Genomic DNA, 19,535 nt, shown 5'->3' on the forward strand with positions numbered 1-19,535 from the left:
TTAAACACTAATGAGACAGGAAGTACATTGATTATGTGTGTACATTGGCCATTTTTTGTGCTATAGAATTAGAATCATGTAAAATAGGTATGATGCAGCAGTGTATTCTGAGTTGCTTTCTTCCACACCTATCACAGTCCTGTCAAAGATCAGGAGATAGGAAGTGCAAAATCACATATTGCAGTTTCTTTGCCTTTCACACACTATGGAATTCCAGTTACCAATTGAGAGAAACCAGCCGGGAGACTCTGCCTACTGTCTAATGGAGTGACACACAGATCTGTGTGGCTGCAATTAATTCTTCCTTTTCCCCAGTTTAAACTTTGAATTTTTAACTCCTATTTGTTAGATCTTAAAGGGGAATAGTTGCTACTATGTCACAATCTTTAAGAAGTGGAAATCAGCTTCCTGAATCCAGCAACAGAAAGGGGAAAAAGTCGGAGGAAACACCAGCTTGGGTCGAGGGTCTAGAAAATTCCCTGATGGGTCTTGATAAGTAGATAGACAATATATTCATGGTATTTCTCCATCAGACCAACATGTAATTGCATTCGTTACATTATTGGCCAGAAGGGCTATTCTGTTGAAATGGAAAGATGCTTCTACTCCTGCTTTGATACAATGGTACTCTCAGGTGATGTTATGTCTTAGTTTGGAGAAAATCAGAAGTCGAACTTTTGAGCCTCGATTAGATTTTGAGAAAAGGTGGGTGTGGTGAACTACATATACCTGTCTGGACATGCCCCCCCCGCTGACTGCTCCTGTGGCTTCTCCCACGGACCCCGGTATAAAGGCGATTAGGGACACAGCCCCGGCCTCAGTCTCCAGGATGCAGTGTGGTGGTCAATTGCTGCTTGTTCTTTCTTCCAGCCAATAAAATCCTATATCTCACCTCACATCTCCAAGAGTTATTGATGGTACATCAGTGGGGTTCATTCGCCCGTTACTATCCTCTGATTTGAGTTAATTAATATGGTTTCCTTCGGATTTTTCTTTAAGTGGATTTGAGTTGGCGGATTGATGTCCTTTTTTGGAAGCTTGTATGATGTATAGCTCCGGGGTTGTGCTCTCAATGGGTTTTTTTTGGGCGGGTTTTCAGTTAGTAGGGCTTTTCTCCCCCTTCTTTTTCTTTCAAAGAATATTCTTAGCACTTTATTTTTTCTTCTTATTATTGATATATTGCTTAGCTTTGTTAATCAGTTATTTGCTAATTTAACTATTTATTGTACATAATGTCATATTGACTTAATGAATCTCTTTTTTGTTCATCTTCAATAATAATTAATAAAAAATATTTTAAAATTAAATGAGAAACCAGCCATGTGATACATCTGTTTCAGCATTTTCTACACTCAGTGGCCACTTTATTAGTTACACTTGCTCATTACTGCAAATATCTAATCAGCCAATCATGTGGCAGCAACTCAGAACATAAAACCACACAAATATGGTCAAGAGGTTTAGTTGTTCTGACCAAATATCAGAATGGGTAAAAATTATGATCTGTGACTTTGACTGTGGAATCAAAGTTGGAGCTAGACAGGGTGGTTTGAGTATATCAGAAGCTGCTCATCTCCTGGGATTTTCACACAACAGTCTCTAGAGTTTACAGAGAATGGTGCAAAAAAACAAAAAAACAGCATCCAGTTTCGTTTGTAAAAATGCCTTGGTAATGAGAGAGGTCAGAGGAGAATGACCAGACTGGTTCAACAGTGGTGTACAGAACAGCATGTCAAACCCTGAAGTGGATAAGCTACAACAGCAGAAGACCATGAGCATACACTCAGTGGCCACTTTATTAGCTATAAGAGGTGTCTAATAAAGCGACCACTGATTGTACGTTATCCATTGGTAAGTTGGCAAATCAAATTACCCTTGTTGCCACCTAGGTATATGATGAAGCAAAATTGCTAATTTTCTACACATGAACGCGGCAATTTGTTCCAAGATAGGAGTTAATGCAGATTACCAACGCATTCACTGCCAGCAAGATCCACCAACTGCAGCTTGCTTTTAAGATGCTTTGAAAACACAGAAGCCTCTGTGGTTGAATGCTTAGCAGCAATAGATTGGAAAGACAGTTCTGAACTGTGATCTGTGATAAGAAATGGCAGATTGTAATGATATGTTTTGCATCCATACATCTAGAACAATAAAATAAAAATACTTCTAAATAATCAACAAACTCCATAATCGGAAACATTTTCAGATGTCCTTACCTGCTCTATTGTCAGCAATGGCTTTAGTGGTGATAGCAATTGTTATCACAAGATGGGACCGAGAGGAATGTGCATGGATTAATGTTGGATGTTTGGTTCTATGTTGTAAACCATGGGAGATAACATTCAGAATACTTGTAGGATTCTCAACATGTCTGTAACATGGCAAACAGTTATGTTCAAACTAATATACAAGAAACATTATTACAAAAATCTTAAACATCTTTTTTGGTTCCAGTACTCCTTGAAAGATACTTTGAAGGATAATTATATGGCTCTTATGGAATCAAAATGATGAAATCTAAGATAGAAGGCTTTCCTACTACAGTTTCAGATTCTGTGCAAGCCATATAAAATTCTATTTGATATCTTGCAAAGAGTAGAACCCTAGCTATAGGTCCTGCATGCTGGCTTCTAGTCTAAATCTGTCTTTGTTTTCATCAAAGACAATGAAGGCTTTTCAAAATGGCACGGATACACCTCTAGTTCTGCATGGCTATTATCTAGTTTTGAGTATGGATGAACAAGTGAAATTATGTAGGGAAAACAGATTTCTTCTGTGCTCTTACGAATTCTGCATACTCCAGGCTTTGTTAAACAAGCTGAGGCCGGCAAACCTAAAATGCATACAGGATAGATCCTGAAGGCATAGTTTTGAAATTAAGCTCAAAAACAGTAATCATGATGTTAGAGATGGGTTTTATGAGAAGCAGCACGTGTTGTGGATTTTAAGGGGAAAATTGCAGAATGACTAACGAGTAAAACTAGAGAGAGGGTTAGCTGAGACTTTCAGCAGCATCACCTGGAGAAAACCAACACTCATATCCTTTGCTTTCTGACAGTAACCAGGTTATGTTTTAAAGTCAAGCGTAGGCAATTTTACCTAAGCAATGCGCATAAAATCAATTGTTCTTCATCTGCATGCACCCTTTCAAAACAGAATTTCTTCAATTCTGATAAGTCAGTTAAACATGTTAAAATGTATTTTACTTTCTATCACAGATTTTTACAATGCTTTCTTCCCCAAACACTCAACAAGAGTTAATACCACCCACAGCTATAAGATCATAAGACATAGAGGCACTTGTTAAATGCCTTCTGAAAGTCCAACAACATCTACTAACTCTTTTGTCTGTCTTGTCTGTTACTTCTCAAAGGATTCCAACAGATTAATCAGGCAAGATTTCCCCTTAAGGAAACCATGTTGACTTTAGTCTATTTTATCATGTGCTTCTAAGCACCCAAAAACCTCATCTTTAATAATGGACATATTTCCAACCACAGAAGTCAAGCTAAATAGCCTATAATTTCCTTTTTTGCCTTCCTTCCTGTTTAAAAAGTGGAGTGACATTGGCAATATTCCTTTCCTCCAGAATCTATTGATTCTTGAAAGATCATGCCTCCACAATCTCTTCAGCTACCTCTTTCAGAACCCTGGGGTGTAGTCCATCTAGTGCAGGTGACTTATCTACCTTCAGACCTTTCAGCTTCCCAAGTACCTTCTAGCAACTATACTCAATTCTGCTTCCCGATACTCTCGAATTTCTGGCATGCTGCTGGTGTCTTTCACAATGAAGAATGTTGCAAAATACTTGAACACGAGGAAATTTGCAGATGCTGGAAATTCAAATAACACACACAAAATGCTGGTGGAACACAGCAGGCCAGGCAGCATCTATAAGAAGAAGCACAGTTGACATTTCGGGCTGAGACCCTTCGTCAGGACTAACTGAAAGAAAAGATAGTAAGAGATTTGAAAGTAAGAGGGGGAGGGAGAAATCCAAAATGATTGGAGAAGACAGGAGGGGGAGGGGTGAAGCTAAGATCTGGAAAGGTGATTGGCAAAAGGAATACAGAGCTGGAGAAGGGAGAGGATCATGGAAACGGGAGGCCTAGGGAGAATGAAAGGGTGAGGGGAGCACCAGAGGGATATTTGGAACAGGCAAAGTGTGATTGTGAGAGGAGCAGAGAGAGGAAAAAAAAGGAGGGGGGACTAAATAAATAAGGGATGGGGTAATAAGGAAAGGAGGGGCATTAATGGAAGTTAGAGAAATCAATGTTCATGCTGTTAGGTTGGGGGCTACCCAGCCGGTATATAAGGTGTTGTTCCTCCAACCGGAGTGTGGCTTCATCTTGACAGTAGAGGAGACCATGGATAGACATATCAGAATGGGAATAGGATGTGGAATTAAAATGTGTGGCCACTGGGAGATCCTGCTTTCTGGCAGACAGAGCGTAGGTGTTCAGTGAAACTGTCTTCCAGTCTGCGTTGGGTCTCATCAATATGTAAAAGGCCACACTGGGAGCACCGGATGCAGTATACCACACCAGCCGACTCACAGGTGAAGTGTCGCCTCACCTGGAAGGACTGTCTGGGGCCCTGAATGGTGGTGAGGGAGGAAGTGTAAGGGCAGGTGTTGCACATGTTCCGTTTACAAGGATAAATGCCAGGAGGGAGATCGGTGGGAAGGGATGGGGGGGGGGGTACAAGTGGACAAGGGATTCGCATAGGGAGCAATCCCTGCAGAAAGCAGAAAGGGGAGGAGGGAAAGATGTGCTTGGTAGTGGGATCCCGTCGGAGGTGGTGGAAGTTACAGAGAATTATATGTTAGACCTGGAGGCTGGTGGGGTGGTAGGTGAGGACGAGGCGAACCCTATCCTGAGTGGGGTGACAGGCAGATGGGGTGAGAGCAGATGTGTGTGAAATGGGAGAGATGCATTTGAGAGCAGAGTTGATGGTGGAGGAAGGGAAGCCCCTTTGTTTAAAAAAAGGAAGACATTTCCTTCGTCCTGGAATGAAAAGCCTCATCCTGAGAGCAGATGCAGCAAAGATGGATGAATTGCGAGAAGGGGATGGCATTTTTGCAAGAGAGTGGGTGGAACGAGGAATAGTCCAGGTAGCTGTGAGAGTCTGTAGGCTTATAGTAGATAAGCTGTCTTCTGAGATGGAGACAGAAAGATCAAGAAAGGGAAGGGAGGTGTCGGAAATGGATCAGGTAAATTTGAGGGCAGGGTGAAAGTTGGAGGCAAAGTTAATGAAATCAATGAGCTTAGCATGCATGCAGGGGGCTGTGCCAATGTAGTCGTCGATGTAGCGAAGGAAAAAGGGGAAAAACCCGTGTAAGCTTGGAACATGGACTGTTCCACAAAGCCAACAAAAAGGCAGGCATAACTGGGACCCATGCAGGTGCCCATGACTACACCTTTGGTTTGGAGGAAGTGGGAGGAGCCAAAGGAGAAATTATTGAGAGTAAGGACAAATTTCGCTAGACGGAGGAGAGTGGTGGTAGAGGGGAACTGGTTAGGTCTGGAATCCAAAAAGAAGCAGAGAGCTTTGAGATCTTCCTGGTGGGGATGGAGGTATATAGGGACTGGATGTCCATGGTGAAACTAAGGCTGTGGGGGCCAGCGAACTTAAAATCATTGAAAAAACTCAAAGCGTGAGAAGAGTCACAAACATAGGTGGGAAGCGATTGAACAAGGGGGGATAAAACAGTGTCAAGATATGCAGAAATGAGTTAGGTGGGGCAGGAGCAATGGGTCTACCTGGACAGGCAGGTTTGTGGATCTTAGAAAATACTTATTATACTTATTCAATAAAATACTTATTGAATTTTTTCAACATTTCCTTGTTCCCCATTACTATCTCTCCAGCATCATTTTTCAGCGGTTCTATGTCCACTCTTGCATTTGTTTTACTATTCATATCTCTAAAAAAAAGTTTGATACTGTAGTGGTGTGTTACACACAGCGCTGGAATAACAACACGCAGACGGTGAGTTGCAGTTGTGTAAAAGATTTATTCAAACTTCGTGGCCTCGCTTTTAAGCCTTCCCGTTTCCGCCCTCCCCGGGCGGGAATACTGTAGGGGGCGCATATTCACAGTCCCTTCCCACACGCGGGCTTTTCCCCTTGCTGGTGAAGAAGGCCTGGCGCCCTTTTTGGGGCCAGCCTCTCTGCCAGCGCGCGCCATTTTGTGAGCCGGTTCGAGTGTGCTGGAAAGTGGGTCACCACAATACCTCTTTTATATTAGTAGCTAGCTTACTTTCATACTTCATTGTTTCTCTCCTTATTACCTTTTGGTTTTTAAAAGCTTTTTATTAATTTTTACTTTCAAGCTGCCTTTGACTTTCCTTGTCAACCACAAATGCCTTAGAATGCTCCTTCTTTGGGATGAACCGATCCCCTGCTTTCCAAATTGCTCCCAGAAATTCAGCCATTGCTGTTCTACTATCATATCTGGTAGCGTTCTCTTCCAATCAACTTTGGCCAGTTATTCTCTCATGTCTGCGTAGTTCCCTTTAATTCATTGTAATACCAAAACATCTGATATTAGCTTCTCCCTCTCAAACTGCAGGGTGAATTCTATTGTGCTACAATCACTGTCGCCTAAGGGTTCCTTTACCTTATACTCCAAATCTGGTTCATTACAAAACACTCCATCAAGAATTGTTTTTCCTAGGCCCTCAGAGGCTCCATCTTCCTCTCACCCCAACCCTTCCCTCTCCACTGACACTACCAGCCTCCCTGCCCCCTCTGATCCAATCTCTCATCCGTGCTGGGTCTTTACCATTCCCTCCAACCTTCAACTCTCTGAGGCAGAACGCTCTGTCCTCAGTAAAGGCCTCTCCTTTGTCCCCCTTCGCCCACACCTCAGCGAGTTCCACGTATGCCATGACGCTGAACTCTTCTTCCTCCGTCTCCAAGCTTACTTCTTTGACAAGGACTCTCCTACCCCCACCGAGAATCCCTTCTCCCATCTTCAACCCTCCTCCTCTTCATGGACACCCCACTCTGGCCTTCTGCCTGCTCTGGATCTCTTAATTGCTAATTGCTGATGGGACATCAACTGTCTCGACTTCACTACACCCTGTTCCAATTCCAACATCACTCCTTCCGAACGCTCTGCTCTCCGCTCCCTCCACACCATTCCCAACTTTACTATAAAACCCGCTGATAAGGGGGGGAGCTGCTGTTGTTGTGGCGTACTGACCTCTACCTGGCCGAGCGACAACTCTCTGATACCTCCTCTTATTTACCCCTTGATCATGACCCCACTAAGGAGCACCAGGCCATTGTCTTCTATACCATCACCAACCTTATCAGCTCTAGGGATCTCCCATCCACTGCCACCAACCTCATAGTTCCCACACCCTGCACTTCCCGTTTCTACCTCCTACCCAAGATCCACAAATCTGCCTGTCCAGGTAGACCCATTGTCTCAGCTTGCTCCTGCCCCACCAAACTCATTTCTGCATACCATGACACTGTTTTATCCCCCCTTGTTCAACCTCTTCCCACCTATGTTCATGACACTTCTCACGCTTTGAATTTTTTCAATGATTTTAAGTTCCCAGGCCCCCACAGCCTTATTTTCACCATGGACATCCAGTCCCTACATACCTCCATCCCCACCAGGAAGGTCTCAAAGCTCTTCGCTTCTTTTTGGGTTCCAGACATAACCAATTCCCCTCTACCACCACTCTCCTCCATCTCGCAGAATTAGTTCTTACTCTCAATAATTTCTCCTTTGGCTTCTCCCACTTCCTCCAAACCAAAGGTGTAGCCATGGGCAACCGCATGGGTCCCAGTTATGCCTGCCTTTTTGTTGACTTTGTGGAACAGTCCATGTTCCAAGTCTATACGGGTATCCATCCCCCTCTTTTCCTTTGCTACATTGACGACTGCATTGGTGCTGCCTCCTGCATGCATGCTGAGCTCGTTCACTTCATTAACTTTGCCTCCAACTTTCACCCTGCCCTCAAATTTACCTGGTCCATTTCCGACACCTCCCTCCCCTTTCTTGATCTTTCTGTCTCCATCTCTGGAGACGGCTTATCTACTGATATCTACTATAAGCCTACTGACTCTCAGTTACCTGGACTATTCCTCTTCCCACCCTACCTCTTGCAAAAATGCTATCCCCTTCTCACAATTCCTCCATCTCTGCCGCATCTGCTCTCAGGATGAGGCTTTTCATTCCAGGACGAAGGAGATGTCTTCCTTGTTTAAATAAAGGGGCTTCCCTTCTTCCACCATCAACTCTGCTCTCAAACGCATCTCTCCCATTTCCCGCACATCTGCCCTCACACCATCCGCCTGCCACTCCACTCAGGATAGGGTTCCCCTTGTCCTCACCTACCACCCCACCAGCCTCCAGGTCCAACGTATAATTCTCTGTAACTTCTGCCACCTCCAACAGGAACCTACTACCAAGCACATCTTTCCCTCTCCCCCTTTCTGCTTTCCGCAGGGATCGCTCCCCACGCGATTCCCTTGTCCACTCGTTCCCCCCATCCCTTCCCACCGATCTTCCTCCTGGCACTTATCCTTGTAAACGGAACATGTGCTACACCTGCCCTTACACTTCCTCCCTCACCACCATTCAGGGCCCCCAGACAGTCCTTCCAGGTGAGGCGACATTTCACCTGTGAGTCGGCTGGTGTGGTATACTGTGTCCAGTGCTTGGTGTGGCCTTGGTGAGACCCAACGCAGACTGGGAGACCGTCTCACTGAACACCTTCTTTTCTGTCTGCCAGAGAAAGCAGGATCTCCCAGTGGCCACACATTTTAATTCCACGTCCCATTCCCATTCTGATATGTCTATCCGTGGCCTCCTCTACTGTCAAGATGAAGCCACACTCAGGTTGGAGGAACAACACCTTATATACTGGCTGGGTAACCTCCAACCTGATGGCATGAACATTAACATCTCTAACTTCCGTTAATGCCCCTCCTCCCCTTCTTACCCCATCCCTGACATATTTAGTTGTTTGTTTTTTTCTCTTTCTCTGCCCATCACTCTGCCTGTTCTCCATCTCCCGCCGGTGCTCCCCTCCCCCTTTCTTTCTCCCTAGGCCTCCCGTCCCATGGTCCTTTCCCTTCTCCAGCTCTGTATCACTTTTGCCAATCACCTTTCCAGCTCTTAGCTTCACCCCACCCCCTCTGGTCTTCTCCTATCATTTCACATTTCCCCCTCGCCCTCCTACTTTCAAATCTCTCAGTATCTTTCCTTTCAGATAGTCCTGACGAAGGATCTCAACCCAAAACGTCGACAGTGCTTCTCCCTATAGATGCTGCCTGGCCTGCTGTGTTCCACCAGCATTTTGTGTGTATTGTTTGAATTTCCAGCATCTGTAGATTTCCTCGTGCTGGGTTTATACTTGCTGGAAGTTAGAAGGATGGTGGGGGGGGGTGCGGTGGAATCTCATTGAAACCTTTCGAATGTTGAAGGGCCTAGAAAAAGTAGATGTTGAAAGGATATTTCCCATGGTGGGGGAGTCTAAGGACAAGAGGGGTGTCCATTTAAAACAGAGATGTGGAGAAGTTCCTTTAGCGGGAGGATGGTAAATTTTTGGAATTTATTACCACAGGCAGCTGTGGAGGCCAGGTCATTGGATGTATTTAAGACAGAGCTTGACAGCTTCTTGATTGGACATAGCATCAAAGGATATGAGGGGAAGGCCAGGGGGGTGGGGCTAAGGAGGGGATAAAAGGATCAGCCATGATTGAGTGGCAGAGCCAACTCAATGGGCCAAATGGCCTAATTCTGCTCCTATGTCTTATGGTGAATTGCACTAAAAAGCCATCTTGTAGGCACTCTACAAATTCCTTCTTTTGGAATGCAGCACTGATCTGATTTTCCCAGTCTAACTGCATATTGAATATTACTATCATAATATTGCTCTTTTAACATACCTTTTCCATCTTCTGTTGTAAGTTGTACCCCACATCCAAACTACCTGTATATAACTCCCATCAGGATGTGGTTAGCCTTGCAGGTTCTTAAATCTGCCCACAAGGATTCTACATCTTCTGATTTTATGTCACTCTTTCCATAGAACCATAGAACATTACAGCACAGAATTTCTAAATATTTGATCTCATTTTTTACCAACAGAGCCACCCTACCCCTTCTGTTTACCTGCTTGTCTTTTCAATGCAATATGTATCCTAGAATGTTTAGCTTCCAAATATGATCTTCTTTCAGCCATTACTCAGTGATGCCTATGTCATACCTGTTAACTTATAATTGCACTTCAAGATCATCTACTTTTTCTTCATATACTTTGTGCATTCAAATATAACACATTTAGTCCCATCTCTTCAAATTTGCCTCTATGTCGCTGAAAGTTAAATTCTTATCCCTTTGAAAATGTTTTGTCTTTTTATTTATTCTGAAAACATTCATAATGACTCCTGCACTCTTCTTCGTTTTTACTTTATCCTCACTTTTCCAAACTGTTGAATCTACTACTTATGTAAAGGGTGCGGTGGGACAAGAGAGAGTGTCAAATAGATTCACTAGGATGTAGCATGAATTGGAGGACCTCAGTTATAGGGAGTGACTGGATTTAGTCAGACAATGAAGGCACTCTTACTCTAGTGAAGTTTAAGAGACTACTAGACAGGTATATGGAGGAATTTAAGGTGGGGGATTATATGGGAGGCAGGGTTTGAGGGTTGACACAACATTGTGGGCTGAAGGGCCTGTAATATGCTGTACTATTCTATGTTCTATGTTCTAATTAAGCAGGCAAGGCACAGGAGGATACAAACCCATTGCAAATAAACGTAGATGGGCATAAAGGTAGGCCAGCTTCCATGCCTAATGATTCTATGACTTTCTTTGGAGGGAATTCACAGATCAGGAATTTACAAGGGGAGGGGTCATATCATTAAAATTTCATTGCTTGCAAGCTGTTGTTTTTACTAGGTAAACATGGAAGCAATCCAGCTTTGCCTGCTGGTACCAGTCATTGTTTTGTAGAGGAAGTCAAAAGCAGTAGTGAACTTGACCTCACCATTTCCTTCCCTAAATTATTTCCTACATAGTCTGCTTGTGGGTAACAGCACATTAACTTGACGCAAGTTGCTTTCTTTTATCCTTCTCTTTTCTAACACATAAATAGCACAGATGAAGAACCTCCAGGTTTGTCTGCTGCTAAAGGAATTACAGAAGTGCAAGGCAAGAGACTGCAGATGCTGAGTTCTGCAATGAAACAAAATCAACGCTGAAAGAACTCAGCAGCTCATGCCCATTTATGAAGACAGAAAGTGCTGTCAGCATTCCATGACCTGGCAAATTACTTGCATGACTTAAGAACTTATAAATTGCTGCAAACCAGCTTCAGAAATTTACTAAAAATTGACATGGGAAATGGGGTCACACAAAATGTTGGAGGAACTCAGCATGCCAGGCAGCACCTATGAAAAACAGTACAGTCAACATTTCAAGCCAAGACTCTTCAGCAGGACTGGAGAAAAAAGGATGAACAGTAGAATTAAAAGGTGGGGGAGAGGGGAGGCAAAAAATACAAGGTGATAGGTGAAACCGGGAGATGCAGGATGAAGTAAAGAGCTGAGAAGTTTTCTCAACAAGAAGGGAACTATGATAATATTTTTTTCCGTCAAAAGTCAAAGGAAATTATGCTGTTGTGTAACTAAGACCATTAGACATAAGAGTAGAACTAGGCCATTCTGCACCTTGAGTTTGTTCCACCATTCCATCAGGGCTGATTTATTAACCCCTGGGAGGATGCAGTGGAGGAGGCCTACGAGCGCAAGAAACTGAGGTACGCCAAGCTTGCAGCCGATGTGCAGCAACATGGCTGGAAAGAAAGGGTGCGGCTGGTCAAATTAGGCTGCAGAGGATTTGTAGCCACATCAACATCAAGGCTACTCCAGGAGTTGGGAGTGCGAGGGAAGACACACTGACAAGCAGTCAAAGACCTCTCAAGAGCTGCTGATAGTAATCAGTGGCTCTAGATGAAGAGAAAGGATTCCATCTGGGCCCCCAAGTGAGTGAATGGCATCTAGATGGTGAGCCCAGGATGCTGGGATTCACTGGAGGGTTCATTGAACCCTCTGGAGTATCGTGGGCCTATCAGTGAAACACTGAGGAAAGAGGGCGCCCACTTGATAACCCAGAAGATGTACCACTCACTTGGCTACCCCGCCGAGTCTAGGCAGCATGTCTCAGGAGCGAAAACAGGGATATTAACATCGAGTCCTACATAATGTACCTCACAACCCCATTCTCCCTGTAACCTTTGACATCCATACTAATCAAGAAACTCCCAGCCTCTGCTTTAAATATACCCAATGACTTGGCCAGTACAACAGTCTGTGGCAATGAATTTCACAGATTCACCATCCTCTGGCTAAAGAAATTCCTTCTCATCTGTTTTAAAGGGACATCTTTCTATTCTGAAGTTGTGCCCTCTAGTCCTGGACTCCTCCACTATCAGATACATTCTCTAAATGTCCACTACATCTAGGCCTTTCAATATTCGATATATTTCAATGAGCTTACCCCTTCATTCTTCTAAACTGCAGCAAGTACAGGCCCAAAGCCATTAAACACTCCTCATATGTTAACCTTTTTACCTTTTTATTCTTGGGATAATTCTCGTGAAACTCCTCTGGATCCAACATATCCTTTCTTGGAGACTGGGCACAAAACACTTCACAAAACTCCAAATGTGCTCTGACCAATGCCTTATAAAGCCTCAGCATTACATCTTTGTTTTTATATTCTCATTCTCTGGAAATGAATCCTAACAATATGTGTGTCTTCATTAATTGGGGGATTGAGTTCAAAAGCCACAAGGAAATTTTACAATTTTATGGACCATGCTTGAAATATTGTGTCAGTTCTGGTCATCTCATTATTGGAATATGTGGAAGCTAGAGAGGGTCCAGAGGAGATATACCAGGATGTGGCCTGGATTAGAGAGCAAGACTTTAAGAGGAAAATTTAAGGGAACAAAGGAGGATTAGAGGTGACTCAATAAGAGGCATAAATCAAGTGGACAGCCAGTGTCTTTTTCCCAGGGTGGCAATGGCTAATATGAGAAGACATCTTCTTAAGGGGATTGGAGGAAAGCATGGAGGGATACCAAAGATATTTCTTTTATGCAGAGAATGGTAACACGATGCACTGTCAGGGGTGGTAGTAGAGGCAGATACATTGGGGCATTCAAGTGACTCTTAGATAGGCACGTGGATGAAAGGAAAATGGAAGGCGATGTGGGAAGGAAGACTTAGATTGTTTTGTTATGTACCCTGGGGTTCCTATTTTCTGTGGACAGTTACTTTAAAATGGCAAGATAATTGAGATTGACTTTTGCACTGTTCGATTTCTGCTGACTGCAGAATTGCTGGGTTGCTATAGTGAGCAGCGATTGTTTATACAAGTGACGGTTTGTTTTGAATAAGCAAGGTCAGATGATCCTCTTATGGACAGACAGTTAGAGTCAAGATGGATTCCGTCAATGGAAGACACCAGTGAGTTGGTCGCTGGTTTAAACTTTCAGTAGCCTGGAAGGGGTGAGTTAAGATCAATCCTGAGTATTGATAAATGACTCTCACAAGTTTCCTGCAACTAGAAGAAGTTTGCAGGAAGAGAACAAAGGAGAGGAAGGAAGAAGAAACCTAGTGACAAAGAGATCACTGTTTGCACTCTCTCTCCAAGTAGCCCGTAAGAGTGAGTTTGTTTCTATTTGGCTATGGAAGTGTGATTGTCACTTAGTTAATCCACAGGAGTGGGTTCTCCGGTGAGGGGAAAACCTTTGTGATTACCACTTGTGTGTCACCCTTTGTCTGGGTGTGGTAGTTCACTGAAGAAAGGCACCCCTCTGGCAAATCACTGTTGGAGTTATTTCGTATGTCGTGGAACTGGATAAGTGGCTATCATGTTGTGTGATTGGGGTAACCTTGTGGAATCTACCAGTGTGTCGACCCTTGCCTGGTTCCCTTGAAGATGGTCCCCTTTTTGTGATAAGCTACTGTTGGTGATAATCCATACATGGATTTTGTTCGGGTATACTGTGGCTACCACTTTGAGATGTCCCGTCGCTGAATTCAGGTGTGGTATGACTTGTGTTGAAAGGATATTTATTGAAGATCACTGTCAGCAATACTTCGTGTGTGGAGTAGAACAACTTCGGAGATAAAGCCTACTGTTATTGTTATTTTGCATTGCTGTCGTGTAATCTGTGGAATATCGATGTAATTGCCTTCTCACAATCTATGCCTTCTCACGATCTTTGCCTTCTCACGACATATGCCTTTGGATTACAAATCTCTCTCTCTTACCAACAACAACACCTCATGTTTTGAACTGAGCTTTCTCAAATACCATCATAAGACTGTATCATTTACCAACTAAGCTTGAATGAGTTTGGGAAACATATACTCACACCTATATATGCCTAACACTGTTAATCCTTGGTGTATCTAGTTTTAAGTTTACTATTATTGGTAGATACTAATAAATTATTGTTTTGATTATAGCAAAACCAGACTCCAGGTGTGTTCCATTTCTGCTGGTTCTTTTAACCTGTTACGGGGTACATAACAGTTCTTGGAGTATGTTAAAAGTTTGTCACATCATTGTGGGCCAAAAGGCCTCTACCATACTATAATATTCTATGTAGCTATTTTGGCTTTTCCCTTTAGAGGCAATGCATTTGTTTGATTTATGGGATGATTCATGGTTTTTGAGAAATGACTGAACAGGATAGAATTGATAAGAATTAGGCAGTCTTACTGAAACATACAAAGTTATGAGAGAATTGATGTTGTGAGGATATTTTCCTTAATGAAGAATTAGGAAATTACATGGGGGAGGCCAAGTAGGACTGAATTTCTTCCCTTGGAGGATTGTGATCCATTCAAATCTTTGGATAAGAAAAATTCCAGCATTCTGGTTAATATATTTGCTCTCAGGAGGTTGAATCACAGAGTTGAATTCTGTATACATACTTTGATAATAAATGTACTTCAAATCTTTTAATATATTTAGTTCAAAGATATTTGTTCATAGTGTAGTCAAGAGTGATGAAAAATTAACAGAAAAAATGGAATGAAGATCAAATTTCATATCAGCCACAATCTTAGTGGATAACAAAGAGGCCATATGCTTTTTCCTGTGAGGAGAAGGAATTGGTTTATTATACTCAAATGTACTGAGATATGGTTAAAAAATGTCCATGATACAGCGAAAACAGTTTTACAAGACATCCATACAGGTTATTTCGAAACCTAAGAACATCAATGCAGAGTCACAGAGCATTATACCACAGAAACAGGTCTTTTGGCCCATCTAGTTGCAGCTGAACTGGTATTGTGTCCTGTCCCATTGACCCACAACTGGATCACAGCCTTCCATGCCCTCTCATTCATGTATTTATCCAAACTTCTCTTAAATGTTGAAATCAAGCCCATATCCACTACTTCTGGCTGCAGTTAGTAGTGATGAAGAAGTTCCCCCTTAAATAATCCACCTTTCACCCTTAAACTATTACCTAGTCCTACCTAACTTCTGTGGAAAAAGCCTGTTTGCAATTATCCCTATCTATAAACCTCATAATTTTGTACAGCCCTATCAAATCTCCCTCCTTTTAGTACAAGAAAAAAGCAATAACAGGATGCAGACTGATGAGATAGAGATTGATGATAAATGCTTGTGGCCGTGCAAGAGCTAGTTTCGAAGTTGATTTGTCTTAAGATAAGGTAGAAATTGACAATGGCATCTAATGGTGCTCGTAATGATAAATGCAAGACCTTCTGTAGCTGCATCTGTCTTATTTTCCTATTCCACTGAAGGGGAAAATTATTTTCAGATTTGTGCCTCCTCTTGGTCTTGACCTCACTGCTGTACAACAGTGAATAGACTGCAGCGTATCACCAGCATTCAGACTAGTACCCATGGAGTAGTGTCCAAAGCCTAACATGGTATTTCCCGGTAATAGCTTTGGTTGTACAACTCCTGGCTTCAAAGGTTGGGCTCCTCAGGGCTGTCCATAGGCTTCTTTCCTTCTGAGCAGTCACAGATTGATGAACATTGTTGGGTGTTTGTAAGTCAGAGAAGGTGTGCTGTCTTTACGACAGTTATTTAGTTTATAATATTTTTGCTTAGTAATTCATTCAATAGTATTTTCTAGTTAGAATTAGAAGTGTTTAAAGTATATTCATTGCATGTAAAATATATCGGCATGCGATGACGTCACATCCGGTTTCGCCGCGTCTTGTGGGAAAACACCGGTTTGAAATTAGCGCGAGGGTGGGGGCTTTCCACGAGGCTCACCTGAGCAGAAGTTGTTTTGCAGGCATGAGAAATCACAGTGAGAGCAACGCTGTAAGTTAATAGATAATCGATATATTGAACTAAGATGTTAATGCCGATCCTGTTAGAAGTAACGACGGTAGATAATGTTTATGCTTTCGTTAGTTAAAGAGTCGCGGATAGTTTGCATGGAAGTGTATTTAAAGTAGTCAATGGAGCAGGTAAACTCTCCCTGTATACTGCACCTTAGTGTAATGTAGTTATAGTCACCTTTGCAAGTATTTACACTTGAAATGTGATATTAAGGAAGGAACAAATACTGTATCAATCTTGTATTGTTTTATCAACAGTTTTCACCATATGTTAATGTGAAGAGTGAACAGTAAATGGTTAATCTTACTGCGATCTGGTTTGCATTGGCTGTGGTTTATCCGGACGTTAAATTCGGCGTTCATTACACCCGAAGGAGAACGTTACAGTGAAAAAGCGGCATTATCAGGTGTTTCAAGTGCTGCAATGTCAGCTCAATCCAGCATCAAGTCGATGGCGCCCAGCGACAAGGGCAGTAAACCGACATCAAGTAAGTCCACACAGGCAAGAGCCAAGGCAGAAGCCGCCAAGGTGCGACTGCATTACGCCAAACAAGAAGCAGTTTTGAAAATGAAACAGGCCGCCCGAGAAACCGAAATCCAGAAAGAAAAGGCTGCCAGAGAAGCCAAAGCGGCCGCCCGAGAAGCCAAAATCCAGTTGGAAATGGCAAAAATATCGACAGAGTTGCAAGTGCTGCAGCTAGAAAGAGAAGGAGAAGCTGCCATGGCGGAAGCAAAGTACATAGAAGAAGCTGAAGGGTCACGTGATCTGACCGAAGTAAGATCTACTTTAGAAAGGACCAGACTGGAACGCACGAGCGACTATGTACAATATCAAACAGACAGGCAGGCTCGTCTCCCCTCTCCATACCTATTCGATAACTTCCCCAGCTACGAGGAACCTCAGAGAGTCACGATTGCATCACATCCATACGAGGAAGGAAATTTACCCTCACGGCTCCGTGATGAAGTCAAGAATGAAAGAACCGACAACGCTCCTTCACCCCCACAACAGGACGGCGGGGAGGGAGAGGTTCACTCCAGGACAACAATTGTCAGCTCGAACTGTACAGAAGTTTGCGGTCAAACTCAGTCAAGCCGTTCTTGTTCCGAGATCTGCCTCACTGAGGTGTACCCCAAGGAAGCACAACAAGGCGTTAACAAGCGCGAGGCAGGCGACGAGTCGTTGGGCCAGTCAGTCTTCGCTCTAACGAAGTATGACAACAAACTTGCACAATCAGCTCAAGATACCATTTCTTTAAAAACCAAAGACACCAAGGTCTTCAGAGATGAAGCAAATAATGGGGTTGCCCCATTGCCTATCAGAGAACCACGCCAGCGCTCACCAGATAACAAAGAGCAGGCAGTCAAACGGTTCACGTCCTTACGGAAAACCCGGAAAAGGAAACCTGAAATGCAGCAACGCACCCGATTGGCCCACGAGGTACTGTGCACCCTAATGGCAGAGGTCACAGCCATTATAAACGCACAATCATTCCTACCTGTGTCTTCTGACCCAGAAAACCCCTTTATACTTTCGCCATCAACGCTCCTTACGCAGAAGGCAGGAGCACCTCCTCCACCAGGAGACTTCTCAGACAAGAATTTGTACACAAAGCAATGGAGACAAGTCCAGGCTCTGGCAAATCAGTTCTGGTCCCGCTGGAGACAGAAATATCTACCCTCGTTGCAACAGAGACGAAAGTGGACAGAACCCCGCAGGAATCTTCAAGTTGGAGACTTAGTCCTGCTCAGGGACAAGCAACAGCTGGCCAATGGCCAGAATCACTGCTACATTCCCTAGCGAGGATGGACATGTCAGGAAGATCGAATTGAAGACTACCGACCAAGGCGATGTGAAAATTTACCAAAGGCCAGTTACAGAAGTTATTCTACTTCTACCCAATGACTGATTAAGAGACTAAGTTTTGTACTCTGCTCATTGTGACCTTACGAAGGTCAAGCGGGGAGTGTGCTGTCTTTACGACAGTTATTTAGTTTATAATATTTTTGCTTAGTAATTCATTCAATAGTATTTTCTAGTTAGAATTAGAAGTGTTTAAAGTATATTCATTGCATGTAAAATATATCGGCATGCGATGACGTCACATCTGGTTTCGCCGCGTCTTGTGGGAAAACACCGGTTTGAAATTAGCGCGAGGGTGGGGGCTTTCCACGAGGCTCACCTGAGCAGAAGCAGTTTTGCAGGCATGAGAAATCACAGTGAGAGCAACGCTGTAAGTTAATAGATAATCGATATATTGAACTAAGATGTTAATGCCGATCCTGTTAGAAGTAACGACGGTAGATAATGTTTATGCTTTCGTTAGTTAAAGAGTTGCGGATAGTTTGCATGGAAGTGTATTTAAAGTAGTCAATGGAGCAGGTAAACTCTCCCTGTATACTGCACCTTAGTGTAATGTAGTTATAGTCACCTTTGCAAGTATTTACACTTGAAATGTGATATTAAGGAAGGAACAAATACTGTATCAATCTTGTATTGTTTTATCAACAGTTTTCACCATATGTTAATGTGAAGAGTGAACAGTAAATGGTTAATCTTACTGCGATCTGGTTTGCATTGGCTGTGGTTTATCCGGACGTTAAATTCGGCGTTCATTACACCCGAAGGAGAACGTTACAGAAGGATTACAAGTCTACCTCTGCTGAAGCTTCAGTGGTCACACCATATAAGATTTATACTTCCACAAGCATATCTAAGTTGGCTTATGAGCAAACACTATATCATGAAATACTTGTTCTCTTGTAGAATCAATTTTTTGCACCACTTTCCTAACCTGTTAATTTTTTCTCAAAAAAACTTCTGAGATTTGCCCATATTATCTTCCACCTGAAGATTCAATCCTCATTGCCAAAGAATGCTATCCAAGGTACACAGTACAATGATGATCTTGGATACACTGCTGGGTGTGTGCTGCAGAACATTCCAGAAACATCCAGCTACCTAATCCTAGAAAATGGATTGAGTAGCATTTGAATTTTGACTCTACCCTTTTCTGATTTATCTGGAGTAAATCCACTGGAGATAATTTTGAGTTGAGGAACAGCCGAAGAAAAACTAGGTGCAATTTATATAAACTCGTTGCTTTTTTTCCACAATATCAAAGAATATTCTACTGGCACCAAGAGACCTGA

At 43.0% G+C, this 19,535-nt stretch overlaps 2 protein-coding genes across 2 annotated transcripts in view; one reads left to right on the forward strand and one right to left on the reverse strand.

Moving 5' to 3' along the window:
* The window catches only part of kif25 (kinesin family member 25), a 152,684-nt gene that overhangs the window by 34,927 nt on the left and 98,222 nt on the right, over positions 1-19,535 (reverse strand). Inside the window, exons 6-7 of the mRNA XM_059985268.1 lie at positions 2,220-2,374; positions 1,970-2,095 (exon numbers count right to left, since the gene is read on the reverse strand). Coding sequence (XP_059841251.1) covers positions 1,970-2,095; positions 2,220-2,374 — 281 coding nt within the window. The remainder of the gene's footprint in view (positions 1-1,969; positions 2,096-2,219; positions 2,375-19,535) is intronic.
* On the forward strand, positions 13,483-18,270 carry LOC132403177 (uncharacterized). Its single transcript, XM_059986537.1, has 2 exons — positions 13,483-13,550; positions 16,641-18,270. The coding sequence occupies exon 2, from the start codon at positions 16,807-16,809 to the stop codon at positions 18,181-18,183; it is 1,377 nt and encodes a 458-aa protein (XP_059842520.1). The 5' UTR covers positions 13,483-13,550; positions 16,641-16,806; the 3' UTR covers positions 18,184-18,270.

This window comes from Hypanus sabinus, chromosome 12 (assembly GCF_030144855.1).
Source record: "Hypanus sabinus isolate sHypSab1 chromosome 12, sHypSab1.hap1, whole genome shotgun sequence".
Lineage (NCBI taxonomy): Eukaryota > Metazoa > Chordata > Chondrichthyes > Myliobatiformes > Dasyatidae > Hypanus > Hypanus sabinus.

Coding starts and splice junctions, on each gene's coding strand:
- LOC132403177 (XM_059986537.1), top strand. CDS start 16,807: ATGTCAGCTCAATCCAGCATCAAGTCGATGGCGCCCAGCGACAAGGGC.